We start from the raw sequence: 27607 nt of genomic DNA on the forward strand, positions 1-27607 counted from the left end.
GTAGTCTTTCCATATCTATGAGGCTTTTCTATATTTGTAGAAAGGTTTTCTCGATGTAGTGTATACCCATACCTATGTAGGTTTCATCCTTGTGGTTTGACCAGAAGTGTGTTTTCGACATTTCTATTCAACAACATCTTTTTGAAAATGTTGGCTATTGCTTTCTTTTTGCAGGTGTTCTCTAAGTAGAGTCCAGATGCTTGGACATCACATTTCGGGTTGACTTTGTGTTCCCTGTACGTGGACACTTTTCATAAACTTTCTGTTTTTTCTTTTTTCTTATTATTTACTACACAGCAGGAATGAGGTAGGACTGTAAGTGGTCCAATGTGATGTGCTTTCGATCTGACTTGGGGTTTAATCATTGCTATGACACACTACATGAAACCAAAAACTGAGTAAAATTAAACTTCCATCCCCCTGTTCTCCTGAGGACAAAGGTTTTATGCAAACAAAAACTCGAGTCCTTAGAGTGAACTGAGAAAAAACGTGTTGTAAGACGTTCTTGTTTAGACTACCCGTTTCTTAGTTCATTATCTTGCCAAACATCACCTACAGTATATGGTCATTAGTTTGTGCGCACGCAGGAAAGCAGCAGATTTTCTGCAGCCAGGTGGCGCCGTTCCAGCTCCTCAGTAAAGGCGTCCAAAACAAACGTCTCTACCTGAGAGCGAGCGGCGGCTTAAGGAGCGCTCGCTCTGCGGAGCTGGTTTTCAGGGCACAAGTGTGCCTGAATGGAAGCCATTTTCTCTGGTTCTTGACAGGCCGTTTGAGCCGGCAGGTAACCTGACCAGACCGTGGGGGGAAAAAATGGAGAGCAGAGGCACGGACAGAGAGAGCAGTGTGCTGATGAGGAGCTGGGTGTCCTTCGGGACTGTTATGAAACTCAATTACACAACTCAACTCACTCCACTCCGGCTCTGACTTCATCGCCTCTTTCTCGTAACACTATTGAAAGTTTTACTCAACCTTGATGTCAGCCGGGGTTTGTACTTTTTCATGTAAATGACATGAAACACAAGACCCACTATTCTTCCGTTGTTTTTAGGTCATGAGATTGTTGAGGATAAAATAAAAAAAAAAGTGTAATTTGAGCCACAAGGAGAAAAGATGTAATTAATGGAACAGCTAAATGGGACATTTTGTCCATGTTGACGTAAGAAGGGCCTCAAGTGCTTATTCTTATACTGGAGCTTTGCTGGGATGTGTGTGTCTGCAGACTTACATTAACGATGAAAGAAATCATGATAAAGAAGGTGCCTTGTGACCCGGTTCATTTGAAGTGAACTTTCTACTTAAAAATAAAACAAAGGCAGATGGTTCAGATGCTGGTAAACAGAGTTAAATTCAGATTGTGTCATTTTTAGACATTAATGAATGCACAGCCCTTCCAGCCCCTCCCAACACACACACACACACACACACACACACTGTGCCTGTAGCACATAGCCTCCTCTGTTTGGCAGCCAGTCCCCTACAGACCTGCCTGCCTGCACACCAACAGATCCCCTTTCATGGCTGCTCCCCCAGATGTCACAGAGAGCCCCTTTCAAACTCCCCCCAGCTCATGGAAGCCTGGCTCTCTTCAGCCTCTCACATACTTGACTGTAAAAGAGTCTGGTCTCCAGGAAAAGCACCTAATGTCTGAGGCATCATGGTCACGGTCGAGATATTGGAATACGGTAGAGGAAAGCAATCAAATGACTGGTCAGGGCTCATTAAGTGTAATTAGATTTATTTAAAAAAGCCTGTGAAGAGTTATCACCCCTCTTTCCATTAAATGCATTTTTTTTTTTTTTTTTACGTAATGTCCCCTGCACTGCTTGCTGAACCTGAGACGATGTCGAATTGTACCTCTGTATTTTCAGGTATCTCCCTGCTGGTTGTTTTGAAAAATTACCCACCTTTCCCTCTTCTTTTTGGTAATTTCTTGCAAATGTTACGGAAATAAATATTCAGTAATAATTTCTAATGGGCTCCTCCCAAAACCAATTTAACACGAACATACTGTTGATTGTCTCCCGTTAGATTAAATAAGAATAAGAATAAGAATAAGAACAACTTTATTAATCCCGAAGGAAATTGCAGTGCCAGAGTTACAGAAAATATAACAGTAATAAATAATAAAAGAAAGGCAGAATTAGAAATAAAAATAAACTATAAACTATAAAGTGTTTCAGTGAAACTATAAAGTGTCTTAGTAAGCAGTGATAAAACTATAAGTGTCTTAGTAACAAGTGAGGTAAGGAGTGCACAATAGTATGATAAAATGATAAGATGATAAGATGATAAACATCCCATTCTGTCTGCTTCTCTGCTATGAAACATACCCAACCGGCAAACCTCTGGATTAGGAAATACCTAACTGTCCTGCCTGTTTCTCAATCTGGGCAAAACACAGAATGTGATCTGCAAAGGAATGCTGCTGATGGTTCTTGGGAGAGAAGCGGGGAGGAGGGGGGGCAGGAAAAATTAAAGTTGTTCTCCACTGATGGGTTTGTGGTCTGAGGTTAGGGGTTGAATGACAACCTACTAAAAAAAACAACAATCAACAACCTTATAAAAGTGCCACAGGGCAGTAGGGTAAAACCTGCATTGTTGTTCAACAGCTCATGTTTGGTGACAGGACAGGGAACACAGAAATGCAGAAAATGCTGAATATTTATTTCTTTTTGTAAACATTTTTCTGCATCACCCATGATTGTCTTTCCATGTAATTTTTATTTGTATGTACATTCAGTACACAGAATCTATAACCCTGTTTTTCGCATGGGCAAATACTTGTTATTCAACTACCGATAAATACAACTGGAAAAAAAATCAAGGTGACCTGTTTGAGTTTTAATTTAATATTTTACTTTTTATCATACATACTTTTTGACCACAGCAATTTTCAAACATTACACTTGTTTTTTTTTTTCCTCTAGCGTAACAAAACTGTGTACATATTTGTTTTAAATGCAGCAAAATGAGCAACGATCCCATGGTTTAGTGTGTGTGTCAAGAATGACTTGCCTGTTCTGTAAACCTGTCAACTGAAAGTTAAATTATCAGATAGTAAAACCGACGTGGGAAGAAGCCATATGTCTCTTAAAAGTTATATACAGACCAACCCTTCCCTGTTGAAACCAGCTTTCATACAGATGAACCAAGTTGCCGGTGGCGACATGTGTGTTTACCTCTATCTGCTGCACCGTCAGGTCCAGGAAGGTGTTTTCATTGCGGACACTGATCAGGCTCTTGGGGCCTTTGCATCCCATGCTGGTCCCCAGGCCGCCATTCAGCTTCACCACCACCAGCTTGTTGAGGCTGTCGGCGACGCTGTCGGGCAATCCTCGAGCGGCGATCCTGTCGTACGGCTGGATCTGGACTCACAGAGAGGTGGGATCGTCAGATATGACCGCGCCTGTATACGGCTCTTTGTTCAACATTTTACTACAACAGTTTTTACAATAGCTGTCTGTTCCTTATCCTCTTTCAATATGTATGCAAGAAAACGGCTGTATATTCCAAAAAAGTCTACACATTTATATATTGTTGCTCTTACGGAGTCAAGTTTTTATATATATATATATATATATATACTGCTCAAAAAAATAAAGGGAACACTTGAACAACACAATGTAACTCCAAGTCAATCACACTTCTGTAAAATCATAGTGTCCACTCAGGAAGCAACACAGATTCATTTTGACTTGTTTTAAGGACATTACATCAAAGTTGGATCAGCCTGGAGTTTGTTTTTACACTTTAATTTTGAGTGTGATTCTTATCCAGACCTCCATGGGTTGATACAATTGATTTCCATTGATCATTTTTGTGTGATTTTGTTGTCAGCACATTCAACTGTGTAAAAGCAAAGTATTTCATAAGAATATTTCATTCATGTAGATCTATGATGTGTTTTTTAAATGTTTCCTTTATTTTTTTGAGCAGTGTATATATATACATATATATATATATATATATATATGTGTGTGTGTGTGTGTGTGTGAGTGCGTGCTTAGAAACTGGATTTCTCTAAAATATAATTATTATCTCTACTACTTAATCTGTACAAGGGGGTGTGAAGGGTGCTCTGGGGTTTCACTTGGATCTATCAATCACAAAGAAATCCAACCATTCAGTCTCACATTCATATCTTTTCAATTTAGAGACAATTAACCTACTGGCTTTTTTTGGTGCAAAGTAGAAAGCACACACCCATACGGAGAAAGAACCCCCTGCAACCACCAAAATCTCAGAAAAATAAGATTGTCAAGTGATGTAAGCAGAATTGGAGTGACTGCTCCTCTGCAGGCCTGAGGGAGTCTGGCCAGATTAAAAGCGAGCTTCTAAAAACAGCCTAAGATTGGATAATAATGTGAAATCAAGCTGAAACTTGTAAATGACTGTTTACCACCGGCAATAGGGTGGAAACAACCCCAAAGAGCTTTCGGTACCATCGCAATAACAACGGGCCCTTTTCCTTTTGGAATGACCAACCTATCAGGCATTTTGAAGCTGATTGAACTGCTCTTTGGCCGCCTGACAAGAGGAGTTACAGGATTATTTCCCAGGTTGGCAGGACTAAAGTGGTACTATTTTTTGGAAGTTGTTTTGTTTGGTCATGATAAATCTTTTGTGTGAACTTGTCCTTGGCGGATGGCCTTAGAAGTAGATGTACCGAGGAGTTGCAGAAAATGCCAACGCAACTAAGCTTCCCTTTTTTTTTCCCCTCCTGAACTGTGAACCAGACAAATGTTCTCTTTTGTTGTACTGGAATGATAATTAAAATTGGAGCTGGAAAGGTGACTCATAAGCCCTGGTCAATTAGAAACACTTTTTTAAATGATGAAAAGAGACTTGTTTTTTTTACTGATAAAAAAGAACCTTCGCTGCAAGGCTTCTGCACTTCTGTTGGCTGGGGAATAATAATCAGCGGAGTATATTGAGTGTGAGTGTGTGTGTTGACGGCACTGGATTAGTCCTCCGCCTCTCACATCGATGAATTTACACGTCACGATGTATCAGCTGTCTTCATTACTCCCACGGAGCAGGAAGGGGAGAGAACAGCCGATAAGAGCATTACTTAGCTTCTCCCTGTTTCGATGTATTTCCAGCATATGAATTCATCTTTTTTTTTTTTTCTTTTTTTTTTTAGAGCCACATGCAGGAATTGTGAGTAATGTGGATAAGGACAAAGTATTTTCAGATGTTACTGCAGCTTTTCGTCATCGGGGCGGGAGACCAGTCGGTGTACATAGTTAATCAGCGCGTCATAACTGACAGTATTTGTAGGACGGCGTTTGTTTGAAAGAGGTTGCGTGATCGGGTGTGTGTGAAACGTTAAAAAGGAAACGGAGAGGTTTCTGGTCATGGGGTAAGACCTGGTGATTCACAGATGAAAAACCAGGAGGATATCCAAACCCCCTCTGCTTCCCTCCTACCGGGAGGATGAGGTTACAAACACAACAGGCTACATCTGCTGCTCCTTCGCTTCCCCCACTGCCAGAGGAAATGTTTGTCAATGGGGAGAGAAAAGAAATCAAAGTTTCACAGTTCAAAACTTGTGAGGTGTGATAAGTGAATTGCATTCAAAGAAGGTTATTTTAAAGAACACTTCTTGTTTGATGTATGAGATCAGCCACCCTCCCAATCCAAGCCAGGATCCCTTTCCCCTGAGATGTTAGCTTCAGCCCGCTCGGACACGCAGCTGCCACTTTTATTGATCTGGTATGTCTTCTAGCTAACTCATGACCTGGGTGGCCGGGGGAGGAGGGGAACGGGCAGAAGGTGAAAAGAAGCCCAGCTGGTGTCCGACGTTCACCGACAATGTTGATAAAACACATTGATGGGACACATGTTTTGATACAAACACCTCGACAACTAGTCAACAAGACATGTTTATCGACTTCTAAACAGACAGCAGGATGTCAGTCTGATGATAGTGCAGGGACACGGGCTGCACGGGGAAACTCGGAACTGACTTTGCTAGCCACGTCGAACAGGACGTTTATCTTTGCGCCATACTGCTTCCTGCCTCTGACACAGCAGGCTGGTAAAACCATGACAGAGGACTTGCACTTTCAAAAAGTGCGCATGTACTTCCCTATCTGGGAACTCAGACGGACTTGCACTTCCTCAACCAGATATTTGCACCATCTACACTTTTGACGACTCATGCCTTTTCTCGTTTTACTTTCGGGGAGCCATAACAATGCATCACCTGCTGGGCTTATCAGAAGGAAGTACTGTTTAACAAGGGGTGTCATGGGAACCAGGAAAGGTCATGTGTGAATAGATATGTTGGTTGAATAAGGTAAAGTGTTGAGAAAAAAAAAGAATCCAGCTGGGTTAGGACCAGAGCTCTTTGGGATAGGCTGCTGGGTCTCTGCATCCGTTAAAGCAAAAATTGTCGAATGGATTTGGATCCAAATTTAAGATGAATCCAGCTGAGCAGTAGAAGAATTCAATAGTCTTGATATTCATATCAGAAAACATGGCAAAATCCTAAAACGCACAAGCACATTTAAGCCCTGGCAATCTGGTTTAGGGGGAAACTATGGCGATTAAAAACCTTGACAAAGAATTTCTAATGCCACCACACTGTTGTCACTGCATTGTTGAATTTAAAGTGATTCCCAATATTTACAATTTGGGGGTCATTATGCTGCAGTGGTTAGCGCTTCAGCCCCACTATTAAAAGGTTCCTGGTTTGATTTTGACAAGGGCCCTTTCTGTGTGGAGATTGCATGTTTGTGTGGGATTCCTCTGGGCTCATTGGAGACCCTAAGTTGTCCAGATGTGTGAATGAGAGGCTGAATCGTCGTATCTGTCTGTTATATGTACCTCAAGTAATCTGTTAAGACCGTTACGTAATCACTCACTGCTGCATCTTACATTCATCTTACATAGTCATTTTCTCTCATCCCCACCCCAAACCTCAGGGCACCAACATTTCCCATTGTACTAATTCTTATTTGCCTTTTATAAAACTCTCCTGAATTGGCCTGAACTTTACAAACAAAATTCATATTTTACACTCGGTCCTCAGATGGTCCCCTGTAGGACATGAACTTTGTTTTTTGTAGACGCTGATGTTAAATGCAGGTTGTTGCCTCCCATACTTCTCACAGCAGTGTCTAATGTTGATGCAGTGTCATTTGCAAGTGATGCTATTAATTATCAATAATTTCAAAAGTCCAAATCTTGGGATTCTCATGCCTGTTGACATTGATAAATCTTACGCTGGGAATTAAATGTCTTTCCAGTTTTCCACACGAAGATGAAATCTGCTTAAACTGACAAAGCTTGATTCAAATCCTGGTTATCACAGGCTCTTTCGTCCACATCGTTTGAAAGGCTCCAACTTTTAAACGCTGCCATTCGACTGATTCTCGTTTATTTATGAGGTTCACAATGCTGATTGTCCGATGACTGGAATGAAATGTTGGAAATGGGGATCCTTGCCTAGCTAGAACCTGAAAGTCTCCAACTTGTCACTTGTTGACACTTTTGGTACAATTTGCCTGATGCACAGCGCTGTTATCGTTTGAGCATGCGTTAAACCTACAAAGCACCCTATATGACTTTACCATCTACCTTTAACCTGTTATTGTTGGAAAAGGTTTCTTCAAGATTGCACTCCTCACCTCTGGTGGACACCCCCGCCCAACTCAGCTATATTCTCAACATGCTTTAGGTTTCATCATTGGGGTTTTCAAGCTGATTCAAATTGTTTCTAAACTTCACCAGGGGGCTTTTTTTCCCATCCGACACCAGTATTCAGGTGATGATCTATATTCCATGTGGAACAAAATGGGACACGAGAGACAATGAACACGCTGTTCCGTCTAACGTACGACTGACCCATTCAAAACCCCAGAGAGTGTGTGTGTGTGTGTGTGTGTGTGTGTGTGTGTGTGTGTGTGTGTGTGTGTGTGTGTGTGTGTGTGTGTGTGTGTGTGTGTGTGTGTGTGTGTGTGTGTGTGTGTGTGTGTGTGTGTGTGTGTGTGTGTGTGTGTGTGTGTGTGTGTGTGTGTGTGTGTGTGTGTGTGTGAGAGACAGAGAGAAAGAGAGAGGACTGGAACAGTCCAGGTGTGTGTGTGTTTGTGTACATCTGTGTGTTTATTTGTGGTGCGTATAAAAGCTAGGCTTCCCAAAGTGGTGCAGGGAGTGAGTTATTATTCTCAGATGAGGAATTGAATTCATTTGTAAATTGACAGGGAACAGACTATCATTCAGGTCATCATTTGAAGTTGTCCGAGGGGCTTGTTAACATTTGACAACTAAATTCCGATTCATTGAGATCTAGTTGAATTGTAAACCATCATATTATTTGATTTATTATGATTATATTAACTTATTTGTACCTTCAGGCATAGTGGGGTGATTTAGGAAATCAGTAGCTGACACAAGACTGAGGAACTGGGAGAACAGGTGAATGATCTTTCCCATAATATAGGGAAGATGTTCCAAACCTGAATAAATGATGTCATTGGTAAGGAAATGTTGAGTAAAGCTAAAGGTAACATGGCGGAAGATTAAATGTACTGCTACTAAGTGTGCTTTTTGTCTTTTAAATACCAGCTTTCTAGAATTGATGGGAACAGCGCCTCTTGCAAAAATACGGGACGGAGAGCTGCAGTACTTGGATAAAGATGATCTTCCTTTGAATCTAGCACGCCACGATGGCCACAGACCTCCCTACACCTGTTTGGAGCCAAAGACCCAAATGACTCAACAGGATCCAAAGTGTAATTCAAGTTTTATTGCTAAAACCGCTGAATGATTGACAGAGATTACCAGGTCCAAGCCAAACGCTACACCTTGTGATCAACACAATGAGATTCAGGTTTACTGGGGAATGAAAAAAAAAAAACTTGACTCTGCATTTGGAGAAAAACAAGTTTGTGTTTCATCGGTGGCCCCATCAATGACATGATTATGAACCCGATGACACAAAACAGGCTTTTTTAGATGCCATAAAATTGTGGCCAAAGACCAGCTCCATTATGGGGACAAACTTCCTTATGTAGATTTAAAGGCCTTGTCTTTGAGAAAAAGTGGGCCTGGCCTCCAGGTATGACCCGCTTCAGTCATTACAGTTACACAATACAATACAAGCCGATGACATATTGAGTCCAGTGTGTCTGCATAACACGTAACCAAGCTATTTTAGCAACAGTGATATAATTTCACTCCGCACCTACTACACGTCTCTGCTGTCAGTCATCCGCTATCAGCTTTAAAAAAAACTTAACAGAGCTGTTTTCTTAGAGGGGAAAGGTTAACTACATTCCCTGACACAAATTGTCATTTAGTTAATATTAATTGGTCCTTTGGTTACGTTTTGTTCGTACGAGCCAAAATGAATTTTGATCTCAACACAGGATATTTTATCCATTCATGTCTCCTAAGCTTTAAGTGTGATGTTGGATTTTCCCTTCTGAGCAAAATGGAATGTTGATTATTCTTAGAACCTGTTCAACAGTTTCATATTATGAAATGACCCAACCCAGTTTGACAACATTTCACTCAAGTTCAACATCCTGTTTTGAGATCCCAGAATTCTAGACCAAAGTACATGTATCAGCCCCCAAACTTAACAGTAATAAAACATTATTCTGCTCTCAGGTCGTAATGCATTTGCTACCTTTCCTTATTTGCATTTGCCTCTTTGCTTTTAGCCTCTGCAAAGCTCTGTCAATATTTAAAGAACATCAAATGGTATCTACAACGCTGTGAGAGTGAAACTGAACAGATTGGGCTTGGCCTGATGTTCTCTGATGCCCGTGGCATCTTTGACTGGGATGCCGTTCAATGGCAGACACACACTGCTGTGATTGACAGGAATTCACTGATCTGAAGCTCAGACCCATGACTGACTTTTACCCCCAGATGGGAGCTTACATTTGTAATTTGACCTGTGTGGGCCATCAAGAGCCAAAAATTGTGTGAATGTGAATTTACTGATTTAAAAAAAAAAAAAAACAAGGGGAAAAAATCTTGGAAAGAAGGAATTTGGGTACCCCATCTGAAAATTAGCAATAAATTACCAAAAAAATCTCAGACTTTTGTGAAATTTCTAAATAACAGTCTTCTTAAACTGCTCATTAAGCTCTTCGTGCCCGGGATGAGATTTGTTTGGTCCTCTGTGCAGCATGGTTTCCCACGGGGCCATCCCGAGTTTCTTTCCCACAGACTATTTTCCCTTGATTCTGGCTTTCTGTCTTGGAAAAGACCGTAAATTGCTTTTGCCTGTTCAAATTCGTGACACTGAAGTAGTTTCCAAAATGGTTTTGCAGCAGACAAAACGACTTTGTTCTGGTTTCGGGTCTGCAGTTATCACATCTGTGCAGTGTTTGTCGGGTGTTTCATTTTGAGAAGCCACCACAGACTGAGCTGTCATTGGCCAAAGCTTCCACTGGGGTTGTGAAATTCAGGTGTGGTCCTGGTGGAAGCATATTAATCGCCTTGCACAGCTCATTGGTACTTTCACTTGTCTTTCGCAGCTTTATTGAAATGTTTCCACTGTGGGGCGATTAACGAAATATTGTATTCTATTCTAATTTGTGCGCCGCAAACAGAACCGCGTGAAACAGACTTACCGAGTCCTCCGGAGGTCTTTGTATCTTGGCCCATTCCACTGAGGGACCCTTCACTTGCAGAAAACGGTGGAAAAGGTTCTTGAAGCCCTCGAAGTCTTTTCTGCAAGCCTGAAAAATGCAAAAACTTAAGTCACACACACATATACATATATACATACATATATGTGTATACATATGTATATATAAACGGTATGAACTACAGGACCTCAATCAATCTATCCATATCCTACAGATATTTCATTCTATGCATCTGCGGTTCTGGTTAATTTTCACCGCATCCCTCATGAGACTGTCGAATCAATCGTGGCTTCCTATTAATGGAGAGGAAAGAAGAATTTGACATTTTTCAAAAGTAACCAGTTCCTATTAAGGCTTTAATTGTGGTGGAATTTTCAATTTGACATTTTAAGTTTAGATTTCCTTGTAGTTGTACGAATTCTGACTGAAATCTATTGTGTCATTTTGCCAAAGAAAACATCCTTCAAATCCCTTGTGTGGTTTTGTGATCCCAAGGGTTTAGTCAGTAACACAGCCCTGAGCAAACAAAATCCTCATTCACCTTTTATGTTTGTTCGGCTTCGTGTCGGGATTAAATGCTGTAATTCCCCCCTCCCTCCCCAAAAAAGAAAACGTGCCTTTAAAATCCCCAAATGTCGTTTGTGTTCTCCAGAAACACAATCCTCATTCACCTGTCAAGATTAATAATGGAATTGGTTTTTGAAGAGTGGCATCATGTTATGAGGATCTCAGGCAGAGAGCGCAGAGAGAGTGGACAACCTGTTGTGGCTTTTGCTAATAAAACTTGTCCTGCTTGGATTTTATTTCCACTCTTATTACTCCTCACCTTTGTTTGCTTACACTGCAGTTTGATCTGGCACTCTTAATGTTTTTTTTTTTTACAGGCCAAAAGGTTTCATATATCAGGGTCAGACCAGAAATTTTCTGATGGGTTGACACTGTGATCTGGCAAAGGTCCTCTGTGTTTTATTGCAGGCAATTGATGTTACCTGTTCAAACAAGTGTATGTGTGGATGACAGTCTGTAGCTACCAGAGCAAAAAGCTAGATTTTCACTGGTTGCCATCAGGGACACATCTTTTTGTAAAATTTACTGCCTTGCCATGAACCTTTCCTGGAAAGGACTATCCCTTTTTCCCAAGCTATCCCTTTTCTTCTATTCAAATAATAGGCCTTCTTCAAAAGTAGTTTGATCGTGGTTTTGCATTTTGACACTCACATTTTGCAAGAGGCCGCATCATTGATTCAGCATGAAGTTTCTTCTCTCGTTAAAGTGAAAACCCCTGCTGAGCTGATGTTCCCCACGACTGAGCCCATTACTCGACTTGCAGCTGCGTATTAATGTGTCAGACATTTAACAAATCCCTTAATTTCACATCATTATTTCATGGCAGCGAGACTGAGGGGGACACATGGGTAGAAGAATATTGCAATTAGAATTTACATCATTATAGTTTTTTATAAACATTTGTTTTGAAATGTCCAATGATGGAAGATTAGAAGTACGATTTGTTGGATCCCATCGGCTAATGAAAGAGGTAGGCTACCGGTACTGTTGACTAGCCTTTATCGTACCAGGCTAACCAGCAGAGTACATTTTAACTGTGCAATAACAATTGTGTCATTATTTTTGATTCTTTAGGAGATATAACATGGAACATCGCTAAATGACTGAAAAAGACGAACAGTTCCGGGAGGGAAAGCCAACTAACACAAATGTAAGCCGCCTTTCCGTGGTTCGCTTTACATCTGCTGTGCTGGAAGCCTGCCTAGATCAACAATGAAAGTGTTTGTTTCCTTTGTCTCTAAGTTTGTGTAAAATGAATGTGAAGGCCACGCCTATGCACCCTTGTGTGTAAGTGCTGGTCACATTATCTAATCAATGCCGACAGTACACACATTTTACGGACCAGTCTAAATGGGGAAATACTAGAATGTTGATAATTACAATAGATAACTGATTATTATGTATGTTTGTCTCATCAAGCTATTTAAATGAGATCTTCATCTGAAAGTCACTGTCCAATACTGCACTCAAATATCCCAGTGATATCTAAGATGATCCTAATATTTGACGCAAAGTTTTTCCATAATTATCTTCTCATTTTTTTGGCTCTTTGTTGCCATAGTTCCTCAAAAACAAACCAAAAGATATTTTTGCCAACTATCCTTTCGTATAAACATCATACACACCCACACACATATATATGGCTGTGGTTTGGGTACAGCCATGGGACAAGTCAGCTGGAACTGACTTTTAGAATAATGTGTGCCAGGTCTGCAAACAGTAAAATGAAGGTAAGTCTATGAGCTGCTATTTTGGACAGTATTGCACCAAGAACCCCAAAGAACGGCCCCAGAATTACTTGTTCACGTTTGTTTAAAAACTTCATGCCCCATAATTCCATCACACATATTTTTTGAAGCTGTGTCTGGGGGAATGTGGGCGGGACTCTCATTAGCGCCATGACGCAGTATGTGTCACGTCTGCGTTTCCTGTATTGTTCATCTGTGACCCCTCCAGATTGGAAATCACAACCAGATGGTTTGTTGGGGTAGAAAAGGCGGGGTAAGGAGGCTGGGGAGGGTGGGGAGTCTGAGCGCACCTCCTCCTCCATCCCCACAGCGGTGTCCAGCAGCTTCTCCATCTCGCCGTGCATGGAGCTCTCCAGCTGCTGCCGCATCGTTTCCTGGAACTGAGCCATGCCGTCTATCGCGCCTTTACTCAGACCTGGACAAGTGACATTGCAGAAAAGGAGAGGACAGAGGGTTTTTTTTTCAAACACTGCAGCACAAAAAACCTGCTTATTCCAGCCTATAACTCTCCTGGGCTGGGATATAGAGTATTTATCTTCCAATTTAGATATCCAATCATGGATCATATCAGATGGAGAAACAAACTTTTCTGCATCCAAACATTTTGTCATTGACCCATGAGAATTTGTGCTTTCAACATTGTGACAATTGATTTTGCAAGGATTTACCTAAAAACAAACAGCAAGAAACTACATGAAAATCACTGAGAAAAAGTACAGAAAACGCAGCAAGACAGCACATTGAAATTAGCAATGAAATTCATTGAAAATTAATTGAAAGACCTTGAAAAAAAAATCTTTAAAATACCCTGAAATAAATATTAATATCTGAAGCTGCATCAGGTAGAGGAAAAACAGGAGGCAAATGACCATAATTTCCAGACTGTAAGGCACTGCCTTTTTCACACACTGCGGCCTAAACAATGTTGCGGCTAATTTATTGATTTTTCAGGGGCTAATGAGCTTCATGACACAAAAACATTTAGCCTCTTCACATGAGACCAATGAAATTACCGCGGAATTCTGAGGCCGTTCAATCCTGACACCCAAAAAGACGACTAATGGTTTTCGTGTGCAGAAGGAAGACGAAGACAGTGATCAGGTGGAGAAGGACAAGCGCTGATAGAAAATGGATGGCTGAATGGACTTTTCCTTGTGTTATTTATTATTAATCTTTTTCAGCAGCCATGTTAGAGGCTCTTAGGATGTTACCGTTGTGTATTTAATTAACACTTAAAGTTGTTTCTATGTAAATATCTCATGTTACGACGTGGACACCTGCGGCTTATAGACAAGTGCAGCCGATATATGTACACATATCTTTATTTAGCTATTTTTAGCCAGGTGCGGCTTATATTCAGGTGCGCTCAGTAGGCTGGAAATTACGGTACATAGAAACAACTTGAAAATTAGCAAGAAATTGCATGTCTATGTGCCTGAAACTACATAAAAATCAAGATAGAAATGAAAGATTTTCATAAAAATCTCGGTAGAATAATAGATAAAATACCCCTAACATTGATCACTTCCGTGAAAAATCACGGGGCATCACCTATGAATTTGTTGGAGAATTAAATTTGTGGAAATAGGATGGGTGACTTCCGACTGAATGAACTGGTATTATTGTGACACAACAGGTTTGAGGAAACAACTAAAATGTGAGGAGCATCTCTGATCTGCTTGTAACAAAGATCTGCTCTTGATTTTTTCATGGACAAGTCAAACCTCAACAAGTGAGGAATTAATATAATATTTGATGCTACTTGAAAAATGTTAACTCACCCTCCATAAACAGGGTAATATCAGAAAATTTGAAGAATTTATTGGAAAGTTTCATAAAAAGTATCTATAACATTTGGAGGGGGGGGGCAAGAAGTAATTGGCTAGAAATTAAATGTTATGTCATTACATATGAATAAACCCTAAATTTATCAATACTTCAACAAAATAAACCCAGCAATCAATGGTTATAGTCTGACGCTACTCTACTACTATACTAGCTATAGCTAAGATTTTCTTACTATACCTTTGGAATACATCCCAACATAGTTGGATTATGATATCGTGAGGGTGTTGATAAAGTCTACGGATTTATAACGTCTTAAAATCCATAAATAGATGTTGAATGCCCCCAAAATAAATGAATGACTAAAACCTACCAGTTCACAATGATGTAAATAGACAAAGTGCTTTTTCAACCTGGGGGGCACACCTGTATCTTTACAGAAGTGTGGGACGGAGGGAAACCCTCTTCAGAACATCAGCCCTTCTGGCTGTTTCAAATGTTCACACTGAAGAGTAACTTGATAATTAAAGTAAGCTAACCAGCTAAGCTTATGGCCAACAAATGCTCTGCCCCTGTCAAACACGACAGCAGGATACAGATCATTGAAAGTGAGAGGCCAAAAACAATTTGTGACATTGGCAGACAGAAGAAATGCACGTGATGGGCTCTGTCAAAATATAGATTTGGCAGACTCTGATTGACTTTTTAAGTAATCTGGGCTGTCGGGAGTATCGGCACTATGATTCTTGTTCAACATCCAAATAGCGAGGTGACAATGAAAACATCTGTAATCCATCTCAAAACAAAGACACAGGGTGAAATGCCATAAGAGGCATTACTGATCCTAAGCTAGTGAATGCAGGCACCACAAGTCAGGGGAGCGACTCAACAGACCTGCTAACGTGTCACCATTTTGGCGCTGATGTGAAATCCTCAAGTCCACAAAGCCTATCAAGTGCTGCCAGGAAATGTTTCTAAACCTTTTCAGACAGCGACTGTAGCTTCTTCCTCTTCTTCGATACAAATTAGAACAGCTTTCTCCTGGTGGATTTATCCTCCCGAGCTTTTCATTATCACACATTCATTAAGATGTTAATATGAATGAGTGAAACCATCAGCGGACTGTTGTTACTTTAAGAGGATAACCTATTTGAGGACCGTTCTTTCAACCAGCACCTCATTTTTTTTTTTTTTTTTTTTTTAACACGCCAGGTCCCCCATTTGACTGCTCTGTCATTGCAAGGTCCTGTTTCCTTTCAAAAGAACAACTATTTTAACAGACTAGACAGCGGAACGCTGTGATGAAGGTTATAAATGAGCTCTGGCAGGCTGGACACAAGGACAGACGTGCAGCGTGACATCTTTACAGACAAACACACTGATGTATCACAAGTTTCAAGCAAAGTAGAAAAAAATAACAGGAAGTCAACTGGGAAGTATGTGGTGGCAACTTGAATCATCTTGTTTTAATCAAAAAAGGTGCTGTTTGTCATGGAGCAGGATCCAGTCTGTTCTTCGCTGTACAGTAAACCCTCGCTATAACGCAGGTCATCTTTTGCGGCTTCACTGTTTCGAAGATATTTTAGTGCAGTTTTTTATTGCTTTTTTTTTAACAGTACAGTATGTTGTGTTCTGCATCCTAATTGGCTAGAGGACAGAAGACCAGTGTCAACAATCTCCGTGCCATGTCTCTGTACCGTTGTCTCAGTTTGCCAAATTTACATTTGCAAATTTTCTCTATGACAAAACCTAAGATGCCACGAAACGTTCTGCACCGGCAAATGCACCTGACGGCACGTCCAAAAGGAAACATCGGAGAAAAAGTTAAAATTCTGGGCATGCTGAATGAAGGTAGAAAACAGGTTTTGATCTTTGGTTCCATTCTATAGCACAGCATTGTACTCTATAATAATTGTACAAAATACAAGAACGTAACCCCACAATAAACGAGGGTTTACTGTAATACCAAAGTCTTCCTCAGCAATTCCCGGCTCCCGAATGGTCAAAGTAGAAGTGGAATGCAGTGCCGTGGTTGTAAAATGACTACATCCCGGCCATAAAACCCCTCTCTCCTTGAACCCGTGATTTAAAATAAAACCCAGTTCAAAATGTAAAAGTCAATCTAATAAATATTTCCATATGCATCTTTTAAGACATTCAGGGCACTTGAAGGCAGACCTTACACAACAAGGAAAACATAAAACAACAATTTTACAGCCATGCTACATCTACATAATTGTTATAAAGTCTGCTAGAGGTGACTGAACGAGTCATTTTACAGGGATTGTGACCCATTATACAATATACTGTATATCACCTTGTTTAACATCAGATTCCTTCTCAGGGAAAGTCTCGCACTCTGCGATATGACATGCTAATAAGATATTCCGTTATCATCTCTAAAACAGGTTCTGTGGACAAAAAAAGGCTGACAGATTTAATCTTATTCAAAGAGAAGAATGCAGAAATGTTAACAGGATTTGGAAGTTGCCATAGTAACTATTCATATGTTATAGAAATGTATGGTATAGTCAGTCACTAATAATTTGCACAGAATTACTCATTGTTTGTCAGTGTCACACAGCCCCTGAGCAGAGGTCATATTTGATTTAATCGCTCAAAACACTCAATGTTGTTTTTGCATCCAGTTCACCTTTTACACTCGCAATAGCTGCTGCCTTTTGAATTGAAGTGGGAAGTGTGAGGTGCTGGCTTGTTTTCAGAGGCAACACACTGTCGAGTCAATTTTTATCTATACAGCCCATAAATCAAAAGGCTGTTTTTTTCCCCTCTTGGAGTTTACAACCTTTGCAATCTGCACACCCGCTGCCCCGACTCTAGTGGTGGCGACAAATCCAGCAGGGACTGACGGTGGATGCAGTAACTTCGACACCTACCACGGACTTTTAGAAGCTCTGTGTAATTTGGTTTCAAAAGCTGTTGTAATATGGGTGGATTTAAATCAATCAGATGTTTTTTTCAAATTCATTCATTGAGCCGTTTGTAGTGATGTTCCCTACAGCTGTGAGCCTCTACCGGTTCAGTTCTGTAAAAACAAAGAATATTTGAAAACTGCCTCTTATTTCCTCTCTTATTCAGTTGTGGGGAAAAAGATCCATGTGAACTCAGTGACTCCAACAAACTTAATCAATAATGAAAACAGTTGGTAATTGATTAAGAAGATGAAATGCAATCCATTACCCCTCAGTTTGATTTTAGTTTTGTAACAGAGAGGACAGAAAGTTGCAGAAAAGAAACCCCTCAGATGAATTTCAGTGTGTGCTGCTGTTGATCAAAATGACGGCGCTAAAAGGGTGCAGAACTGAAGGAAATTACAAATGAAATAGCCAAGAGGGTCAGTTCTTAAGATTTGATTTCCTTTTCAAGTAACACTGAGAAGGTCGGAGGAGAAATTATACTCACTTCCTAATAAAAGCATCGTGTCTCAGCCGTCAGTTCAGATCTCGTGGCTCATTAACAGGATAAATCCCAAACAAATAGGGCACCTTTCAAAAAATATACAAGTGTATATACACACAGTCCAAACAGGTTTCACGACAGCAGGAAACAAAAAAAAGAATCAAAAATGAGATAATCCGAGTGTGAATTCATTGAGAGGAGCAGGTATCCTGTCACCTTATGGAGTCACTGAAGGAAAGGAGGCAGGGCAAGGACACCTCCCCTCCTCTCCCTCATTATCTCATACGACAAGAGGACAACCCCAACTAAAACTCACTGGCTGATTCTTTTCGCCTCCTCTCTCCAAAATTGTCAGCCTCTCCTCTTCCTTTCCAAAACATAAAATGCAAATCAGAAATCCAGGCTCTGCAACCTCTGCTCCTCTTCCCCGCTCACCTCCTCCAACCCCCCGCTCCGCCTCGCCTCTTTGGGTTTCATCCCAAATAACCGGTCATTCTCGTGCAACTTACCGTCAATTCCCCTCGTGTGTGTGTGTGTGAGAGAGAGAGTGTGTGTGTGTGTTTATTTGTGTGTGTGTGGAGGGGGGGGTCAGAGGAGATAGCCGCCGGAACCGACGGGCAGACGGATGGATACGAGAGCGGTGTTTCGGTCATGACTGCCTGCGCGTACCGGTTTTAAGCTAGAGCAACTCGTTCTTTTTTATTTTCTTTTAAATAGTGTTATTAAAACTGACATCTCGTTGGCGCTATGGTAAGGCAGAGAGGTAAAATTTAACATTTTACACGCCATTTTTTTTGCCGTCCCGGCCTGTCCTTACCGTTCGGCGGTAGGATGATGCTAAGTCGACGGGGTCGGCCTGCCTGGTCCAGCGGGTCGAATGGGGAAAAAATAGGACCACGGCGAACCCGCAGAGGCGGCGGCCGGGGAACCGCGGGGTGGGTGTACCAAAAAAAAAAAAACAACAAAAAACGGGTTTCTGTCTCAGAGCAACGGGCGGTCGTCACCCTTCGACATAGCTGAGTAACAACCCCCCAAAAATCCCCGCCAGTTTAAAAATAAACTGTATAAGTTGACAGAAAATTGTGATTACTTTTACACCGCTGTCGCGTCCGGAGCGAATGGGACAACGTTGGTGGGGATGAGAGCCAATGAGAAACCGGCTACACGGTGACGTAGGTTTGAGGGACCAATAGAATTCTGCGACGTGAACGTCGGCAATTCCAGGTTTTAAAAAAATGCATGGAAAAGGCACTAAAACATTGCGATGTTGAATAAATTCACGTTTATTTATTTCTTTTTTTTTACCCCAGTCAGTATTTTACCCGCCTGTACGGCAAATAATTCACATTATTGTTTCCCTTTCTCTAAATTAAATAATTATGGATGTTACATAATATTCCTCTTGCGATTCGCTGGTGCTGAAAATTTGAGAATAGCGACCTCGTCTGGTACAAATGGTGTATTGCACTCTTAACGCTCCACATCAACTGTGCTTGGATGGTGTTGAGACGTTATTTATCATGATTGATATTTTGCCTAATTATTCTGATTAGTATAACTTTTGTTAGATTAAATGCCTGTTTTTTGCTCTCATATTGACATTCAAAATAATTACAAATAAATATTTCTATTAGTACAAACATCAAGCCCTCAATTTCCTGAGCCTAGTAATGAATCTCAATATTTTGGCGTTAAATTTCCATTCTTTTTTTAGTGAAAACTATGGAATAAAAACGTTTTGGTCTGCCAAGTGTAGTAGAATTAACATTTTCTTTTTATTTGTTAAATCACTTCATCACATTTGAATTGATGAGCCTATTAACCTATTTAATTTTATTTCTTAATTAACTCTAGGAAATGCTTTTTTTCATGGACACCGGAGTTTTTGTTTGCTATTCAGGATTTAATTTTTATCCACTTTAGATTTAGACTTACATTTTGGATCGGATGCTGCAGTTGAACTTCTCAAGGACGTCTCTTTTCGTTGCGACCAGGTTACACTATCAAGAAAATATTGGAAGACAGATTAATTTTTTTTCTTCTAGTAGCAAAGACATTATAAGCAAATTTGAAATAATCAACAAAAACAATTAAATTACTTTTTTTTATTGTTAGAACCTTTAAAAGATACCCTTTCCAGTGTTGATAACTTACATATTACTATGTGTATCTACCATCTCCGGAGAGAAATGATCAGAGATTAGCTGCTAAACAAATTCTTTGACTGTACAACTAAGCAGATGTTGACTGGCTACATTAATTTGTTACAGATGTGTTTTCAACATCGTGAAATACAGCAGAGATAGGAGCGAGTTAGCATCACACACACACACACACACACACACCACACGCCTGGTGTTCACGAAGAGGAGGACATGATGGAGTCTTTCAACCGTCCATCCGACAACCAGGTCCCTTTCTTTTACATCAGCGTGTTTCAGGTTTAATGACGAACAATCTCCGCTGACGCCGGAGACTTGTGGAGGGAAAGGCGGAGATCCCTTGTCCTCTCGGTGTCTCTGGAGCTGCTGCACAGATCGGAAGAAGGGGGTGCAGGCTCTGTTGGTTTCCCCCGTGGGGTGACGTTTCAGGGTACAAGTATAAATCCCACTCATAAACACTGACTCACTAACTCTCTGTGTCACAAGCACATAGTAACAAGGGGGGGTTGGTGGAGTGAGTTGTTAGAGGCGTGCTCCTGGAGTTTCGGCGTGTTCTAGGTGGCGATCGGTCGGGTTTTGGGAGTCTAGTCATAGGCCCAGGGACGCCACGGCTGTCTCTCTCTCCTCCATAAGCTCCTTGGCAGTGGCGTCCATCTTGGACCGGGAAAACTCGTTGATGGCGAGGCCGTCCACGATCTTCCAGGACTTGTCCTGAGGAAAGAGCAGACGTGCTGCGTGAGCGTCTCAGACGGGTGTTTCATGGCATCTGACTCCAGCCGTATCTGGGGATCTTGGAGACACGCTAACATGCTAACATGTCTGCTTCAACCGAGAGACATTTATGTTCACCGATCTCCTGACCACAGAAGCTAGATATGTTTTCAGCAAACTGCTAAAAGGTGATTATTGATCGTATCCATCCTCACCGCCTCACTATGGCGACATGTGCTGGCTGTTTTCACCTAAGGATACAATGAATCTTGACTGAATCCAATTTAAAAATTTTATCCTGAATCATTTCAATCTTGAGAAAAACTCCCAATACTCTGCTAGCAACCATTATTTATTTACATTTGTACTGGAACATGGAGACAAAATATTTTGTATTCTTTGTCACGGAAGTTGTCACACCTAACTGCTTAGTTTTCCCGTCATACTTTTTAAGAAAAAAAAAATGATAAACGGCTTTAGAGGACAAGCTATTGGTTACATGAACTGTAATTTGTGAGAACCAACACTGCATTTAAATAGACAAGATACAGTATATTCGTTTTACTCTTGAGATTAATCTAATTTTCCATTTTTTACTTCCTCTGCTCTCCCGCCACCTGATGCAGACAAAAGAGGTTTTTTGCATCTGCAGTGAACCAGAGGCTTGTGAGCAACTGGAGGACCGTGACCGCACGGCGAGGATGACCTCACCTTGCTGATCTCCACTGGGAAGGAGTAGATGAGGTCTCCTGGGACTCCATAGCTGTTGCCCGAGGAGTAAACCCCCATGGAGGTGAACTCACCCTGAGCAGAAAAGGAGAAATGCGTTAACTCCGACACGGTCTGATGTTCGCCGAGGGGGAACCGTTGAAAGGTTTCAGAAATCAGAGCTGCGAGATGAATCTCACTCTTCCGTCTGGAGGGAACCTTCAAAAACATCTGGTACTACACAATCGGGATACGGTTTCCCGGGATCACATACACAAGTAAACGGTCTCTGCTTTTAGGGCGCTTTCTGCACCTTGCAGTTCCAAAGAGCTTTACGTTAATCAATCCGGCGAGTAGTTTTAATGGCTAGAAACCCCCCCCCATTTACACATCTAGAAAAAAAAAAAAATTGAAACGTCCGTTTTCTCCTGTAAATATACTCCAGGTGACGTTTGTGTCCATCAACAAATGAGCTGACTTTTGGACCAGCGGGCAGGAGCAGGTGGACAACTACGTGTGGGGAATTGTGTGGCGTCACCGGCTTTACCTCCGGGGTGCCGGACCAGAGGTCCCTCATGTGGTCGCAGATGGCCTTGGCTGCAGACATGGCGCTCGACAGCTTCCGGGCCTTAATGACGGCGGCGCCTCTCTGCTGCACCATCTGTGACAGGAGATGGTGGGAAGAGGAATTGATATGAGAGGGTCTCGGGTTTTATTGCTCAAAGTTTTGTCGGCGGCGCTGTCCAGATGTCTGTCACTCACGGAGATAAAGTCCCCTTTCAGCCAGGCGTCGTCCTTCACCGCGTCGAAGCAGGCAAGGTCGCCGCCCGACATGTTGACGAGGCAGTGGTGCACATCTGGGTACTGGGTGGACGAGTGGTTGCCCCAGATGATCACGTTCTTTACTTGGCTGGCAGGAACGCCGCAACGCATCGCCACCTGCGGGCCAACAGACAAAAGGAAGTCAGTCTGAGGGACAGGAACAGAGGATACCTGTGTGAGTGCACACACACACACACACACACACACACCTGTGAGCGGGCCCTGTTGTGGTCCAGGCGGGTGAGGCATGAGAAGTTCTCTTTGGGGATGGAAGGAGCACACTTAGCTGCAATCAGACAGTTGGTGTTGGCAGGGTTTCCCACAACAAGCACCTGAAAACACACACACGCACACACATACGCACACACACAAACACAGAATGGCCGCTTATTCTAACAAACCTTGTTACTGTAACAGCTTAGTAATTGCCTACTTGTACATTTTCCCATGTCCTTGAGTGAGGTTAGCTCTGAATGTCTATTCAAGAGTCAAAGCATTTATTTTCGCATGTACAGTGTAGAAACAAGTTTCCCCGTAAAGTGAAATTCCTACTTTGCTGTGCTGGTAGAAGAGTGTAAACATGGTTATAAATATGATTATCGATATAACTGTGAACATTGCAATAGAACACTGGGTAGAATACAGTGCAGTAAGATGTGCGAGTGCATCTTGGTGTGCAACTCACAAAGTGCAGGTGCACGGACAAGTGCAATATGAGTGCTAATATATTCATCATAAATGCTGTCGCCCCGGTGATATTCGAACCCGTACTGGATGTCAACATCAACAGGCGTAGCTTTAACTGTTCTTGAGTTTGTGGATTAGAGAAGAAAAATCTCTAAAAGGGATGTTGTTGCTGTGTTTTTAACCACAGCGAGAGTAAGAATTATGGTAATATCGGGGTGTGATGGTTGCCGTGGTGTTGCAGGAGCCGGATAATTGCGCAAAGATTTTGACAGAGTGGAGGAAACGGGTGCCTCTCAGCGCTGCTACCTTGACGGTCTTCTTGGCGTACTTATCCAGGGCGGATCCCTGGCTCTTGAAGATGGACACGTTGGCTTTCAGCAGGTCCTTCCTCTCCATTCCCTCCTTCCGCGGCATAGAGCCCACCAAGATGGCAGCGTCCAGGTCCTTGAAGGCCACCTCCTCTTTGTCCGTAGGGATAACATCTGTGTGAGGACGAGAAACAATCGGCTACAGTCACTGAAATCACGTTTCACCCACTTCTCAATTGAGGCAACACTCATCGGACTCACATAACGTCTTCAGTTAAGTTTCTCCTTCACATATTTAACGTTAGCTTGACGGCAGAGTCCGACAACATTGTTTTGAAGTAATACAAGTTTTTTAAAAAAGCCAAAACCTTCACAATTGTTGGTATTTTTTCCATTTGAACGTAACAAATTAAGTTGTGTCATTTCTTGGAGATGGGAAGTAGAACTTGTCGCTGGTCATCTTCACACACACTCCATGAGAGGGATTCCAAAACTGCATACACACATGCAATTCTGAGGAAAGCCATTTGCTGGAGTCTCCATGTGCAAGCAGTAATTGTACTATATGGTTGGGCCCATCTCCATGCACGCCGCGTTGTCTTTGCGGCTCAGTCTGTTAAAACAGGGGCCTCTCACAGCCCCTGGCCAAACAAAGCAAAGGACAGCACCATTTAGAAAGGAAAAATTCCAGGTCACAATGGAGATGGCACACAATGGCGCCTCACGAATGATGTCATGACAACGGTTGCACTGACGCGGCCAAAATAAGCATATTCCAAACCGAGCTCCCTTATTTATCGGTTGTCTCAAGGAGGGATATTTTAATTCGCAAAGTAAATCCCTTCTGCATTTGCGAGGATTAGAGCGGGTTTCTGGTCCGAGCCGCTCGCCGCAGGTGTCCGGTCTCCCTTCTGTCAGACCAGGAAAGGAAAAGGCTTCATCGGAGTTATTGATCCATTCTTACATGTTGTGACTCGATCGTGTCGGGTTAAGTCTTCAAATGGTACTGATTGAAAAGGAGGAAAGCAGCAGAAACTGTAACGCTCCAGTCGTTTCCTCCAAAACATTTTTAAAACCGTGCTTTATAATGTGGCTTTATCGTCATTGAAGACCACGCGTGGATGCATTGCGTCGGAATTTACTGCGAATGTATTATTTTAGGACAGAACGGCCGACCGAACCATTCGGCTGCACTATGCGAGCTTTTAAAAACAGACGAGCGAAACTCTTCTCTCACAGGTAGCGTCTCTCAACCGTGGCTCGTGATAAGCAGAGAAAAAAAAAAATGCCCAAAACATCACAATGTGAGTTTTCACTCCGCGGCTTTGACAGCTCAGCGTGCACGTGCTCGTTTCCAGGATGTTGACAATGTGTCAGGAAGACGCAGTATTAGGCCTGGTTGACCTCTGGCCCAGGGTCCCAGAGGCACGTCTTGTGGACAATAGGCCAGCTGGAGAGCGAACCAACAACACCGAGCCCCCACTCAGCAACTGCGTACGTCTGCACACCCTAGTTCAAGTTTTACAATATTCAAGCATGGTGATTTAGACAGATATATATGCTATTAATCAGCCTGGGTGTGTTGAGTGTTAGAATCTTTAACAGAAATGCTCTCCTACCGTCTCCACTGATGGGTCAGGAGTCCCAGATTAGAAGCACTAAGGCTCAAAATTTAAACTCTTTTCAGGAGGAAAGGGAAGTTAAGGGAGATTCAGAAAAAAGGCCTTTAAATTATTCCTACAACAAAAAAATGTGATCATATTTCCAAGTGGTACATGCAGATGTTTAGCCCACATTAGATTATAAATTAAAATATAAATAATAATAGACTAATATAAATGATGTATATGAATATAACTTAGTTGTTACAGTGCCAGTCTGCTTTATAATAGGACTATGGAGTTTCTGTTGACAAATGACGAGGTCAATGACTGCTGCTCAATACAGGAGCGTACACAAAATAATTTTGCAAAATTGTTTTAGACACGCTGCTGTATTTGTCTTGTTTGCAAAGCCTTCTTTTTTAAAACACACGTGTGACATCAAATCTTCAACACGTGTGTTCTTTCATAGACTTTAAATGGACCAATGGACTCAATGTGATAGTATCCTTCGATACTGTGATTTAAAAAAAAAAGAAAAAAAAATAGAGACACCAAAATATATGTATTTGGTGTCTAGGAGCAGTATGTCGGTCCAGGTTCGTGATTAATGTCTGTCTTCATCCAGCCTGGTGTGTTACCTCTGAGAAGTGGAAGAGCGCAGTCCTGCAGCTCCATGACGACGCCTTCCAGCACCGGCAGCATGGGTGTGATGTCCAGAAGGAGCAGAGTGATGGGCTGGCGTACAGCGGGAGAAGGTGGACAGCATGAAACCAATAGCAAATCGAAATAGAAAACAAGTTGACGTGATCATAACGGTCATGCAAAGGGAGATGGCGGCAGAGGACTTTGTCTCCGGGAGGCCTAAGCCAAATGTGGCGTGTACCGGATGGATCGCCCGGTCTTACGGTTGGCCTAATACTCTTGGCATTAGAAAGGGGACGCTAAACTCGAAGAGGCTCCTCCACTGCAGATCTGATCAATCCCAACACACCTGGCGTACGCTCAATGACACCGGGAAAAGTGTGACCTCTGTTTTCTCCGGGGTGTCAGGTTCCGCCAAATGTCCCGTGACACAGTCTAATGAGATGAGCGCACCGAGTGTGTTAAGGCCACAAGATGAGCCCGTCTTTACCTGATCTTTGCCGAAGACATCCCCCTTGGCGATGCTGAACAACAGCGAATAGGCGATCTGTCCGGCAGCGCCGGTGACCAGGACTCGGATAGGCTCGGACTGCAAGGAAAAGACGGGGAGAGAAAATGAACTGGAGGTGATATGCACATGGAAAAGCAAGAAAGGGATAATTCACTGCCAAATCCTGTCTGGACGTTAAGTCCATAACTTGTCTACAGGATTACCTAAACAGGGGGGGGGGGGGGCAGTTTAAAAATAGACTTAGTGCCTCCCAAACGCTTCTCTCTATTACATAACTGAAAGAATCCGTGCTGAACGTTCATTCAAACCCACGGAGTTCCCAGTGATCACGTCACAAACCTGACCATATTTACGGTTACATTCCTGCGCTTGATTACGTCATCCAAACTACGCGAATGGTTGGATACATTCTGCAAAAAAAATAAAACCCTAACTTTAAAGACTATTTACCTAGAGGCGTAATATCCACGATACTTGCAGTAGGTGTTTGAAAAATATGTCATTAATGTAAGAAAGAGACTCACCATGTTTTCAGAAGAGCTAGAGCCGCTTTCCTCCACACTTCTCACCCGCCCAGTTCGAGGTCCCTCGTATTTAAAGTCTCCGTTCATTACGACACTTGAAGCCGCCGTACGGCACCAAGGGGCCGTTGGGAGTTGTAGTTTTTCCTCGGTAACTTCTTTTTGTCGAAGACAGACTTTATCACGCCGTCAGAAGGAGGACGCCGGTGTTGGGTTCGCTCAAAAAGGAGAAACACGAACTAGCCTTCAATGGGCTTCCGTGGGCTAAGCTTAAATGGCGCAAGCAGCTATTAGCAGCTAACTAGCAGTGGAGCATTAGCCCGCTCGGAGCGGCTTGTTGCCTAGCGACCTGTAGTAGCAAGCTACTAGCATTGCTAGCTTTAGCTTCGTTTGGATAGCCAGATGTTCGAATTAACTTTTTCTATCCGGATATATGCTGACCTGTCCGTGAAAAGTTGGACAGAAGGATACATGTATTTGTTTTCTACTTATATAGACAACCAGGTTGCTAATGTTTCCCCTGGGAAGAGTGTGGGAAGTGTGTTCCTACCCAAGGAAGTTCTGACGCCGGACACCGAAGGCTGCCCACGACTTCAGATCCACCCGTGACACCAAGATAATAATACTAATAATTACTAACACAGGTTAGTGATTCATTTAATTCTTTTCAGACTTTTCTCCCCCCCCCCCCCCCCCAGTATTACTCATCTAGTCAAGGGTTGTGGAGGAGATCCTGGATTAGTAGCTGCTTTGATTTCCCTGACTGAAGTGTCTCTAACTTTCCAAGATTAGCTTCAGAAT

The 27607-nt window shown here is 42.2% G+C and overlaps 2 protein-coding genes across 3 annotated transcripts in view; both read right to left on the reverse strand.

Annotated features, from left to right (window-relative positions):
• The window catches only part of ugp2b (UDP-glucose pyrophosphorylase 2b), a 32492-nt gene extending 13258 nt beyond the window's left edge, over window positions 1–19234 (reverse strand). Inside the window, exons 1-5 of one of the 2 annotated variants that reach the window (XM_086174053.1) lie at window positions 18948–19234; window positions 18134–18216; window positions 13216–13340; window positions 10593–10700; window positions 3180–3365 (exon numbers count right to left, since the gene is read on the reverse strand). In XM_086174053.1, coding sequence (XP_086030179.1) covers window positions 3180–3365; window positions 10593–10700; window positions 13216–13340; window positions 18134–18149 — 435 coding nt within the window. In that variant the 5' untranslated portion in view covers window positions 18150–18216; window positions 18948–19234. The remainder of the gene's footprint in view (window positions 1–3179; window positions 3366–10592; window positions 10701–13215; window positions 13341–18133; window positions 18217–18947) is intronic. The other variant, XM_086174060.1, reaches the window with a different exon arrangement.
• Window positions 19235–20220: 986 nt separating this feature from the next.
• Window positions 20221–26884, reverse strand: mdh1ab (malate dehydrogenase 1Ab, NAD (soluble)). The gene is made up of 9 exons (XM_086174072.1): window positions 26810–26884; window positions 26265–26363; window positions 25771–25867; window positions 23527–23702; window positions 22743–22865; window positions 22474–22650; window positions 22259–22372; window positions 21715–21807; window positions 20221–21003 (listed from the first exon to the last, which is right to left on the reverse strand). The coding sequence occupies exons 1-9, from the start codon at window positions 26810–26812 to the stop codon at window positions 20881–20883; spliced, it is 1005 nt and encodes a 334-aa protein (XP_086030198.1). The 5' UTR covers window positions 26813–26884; the 3' UTR covers window positions 20221–20880.
• Between the last annotated feature and the right edge of the window lie 723 nt (window positions 26885–27607).

Source organism: Fistularia commersonii, chromosome 2, assembly GCF_037954325.1.
Source record: "Fistularia commersonii isolate RoL2024-O1a breed Wild chromosome 2, RoL_Fcom_v1.0, whole genome shotgun sequence".
In the NCBI taxonomy this organism is placed as follows: domain Eukaryota; kingdom Metazoa; phylum Chordata; class Actinopteri; order Syngnathiformes; family Fistulariidae; genus Fistularia; species Fistularia commersonii.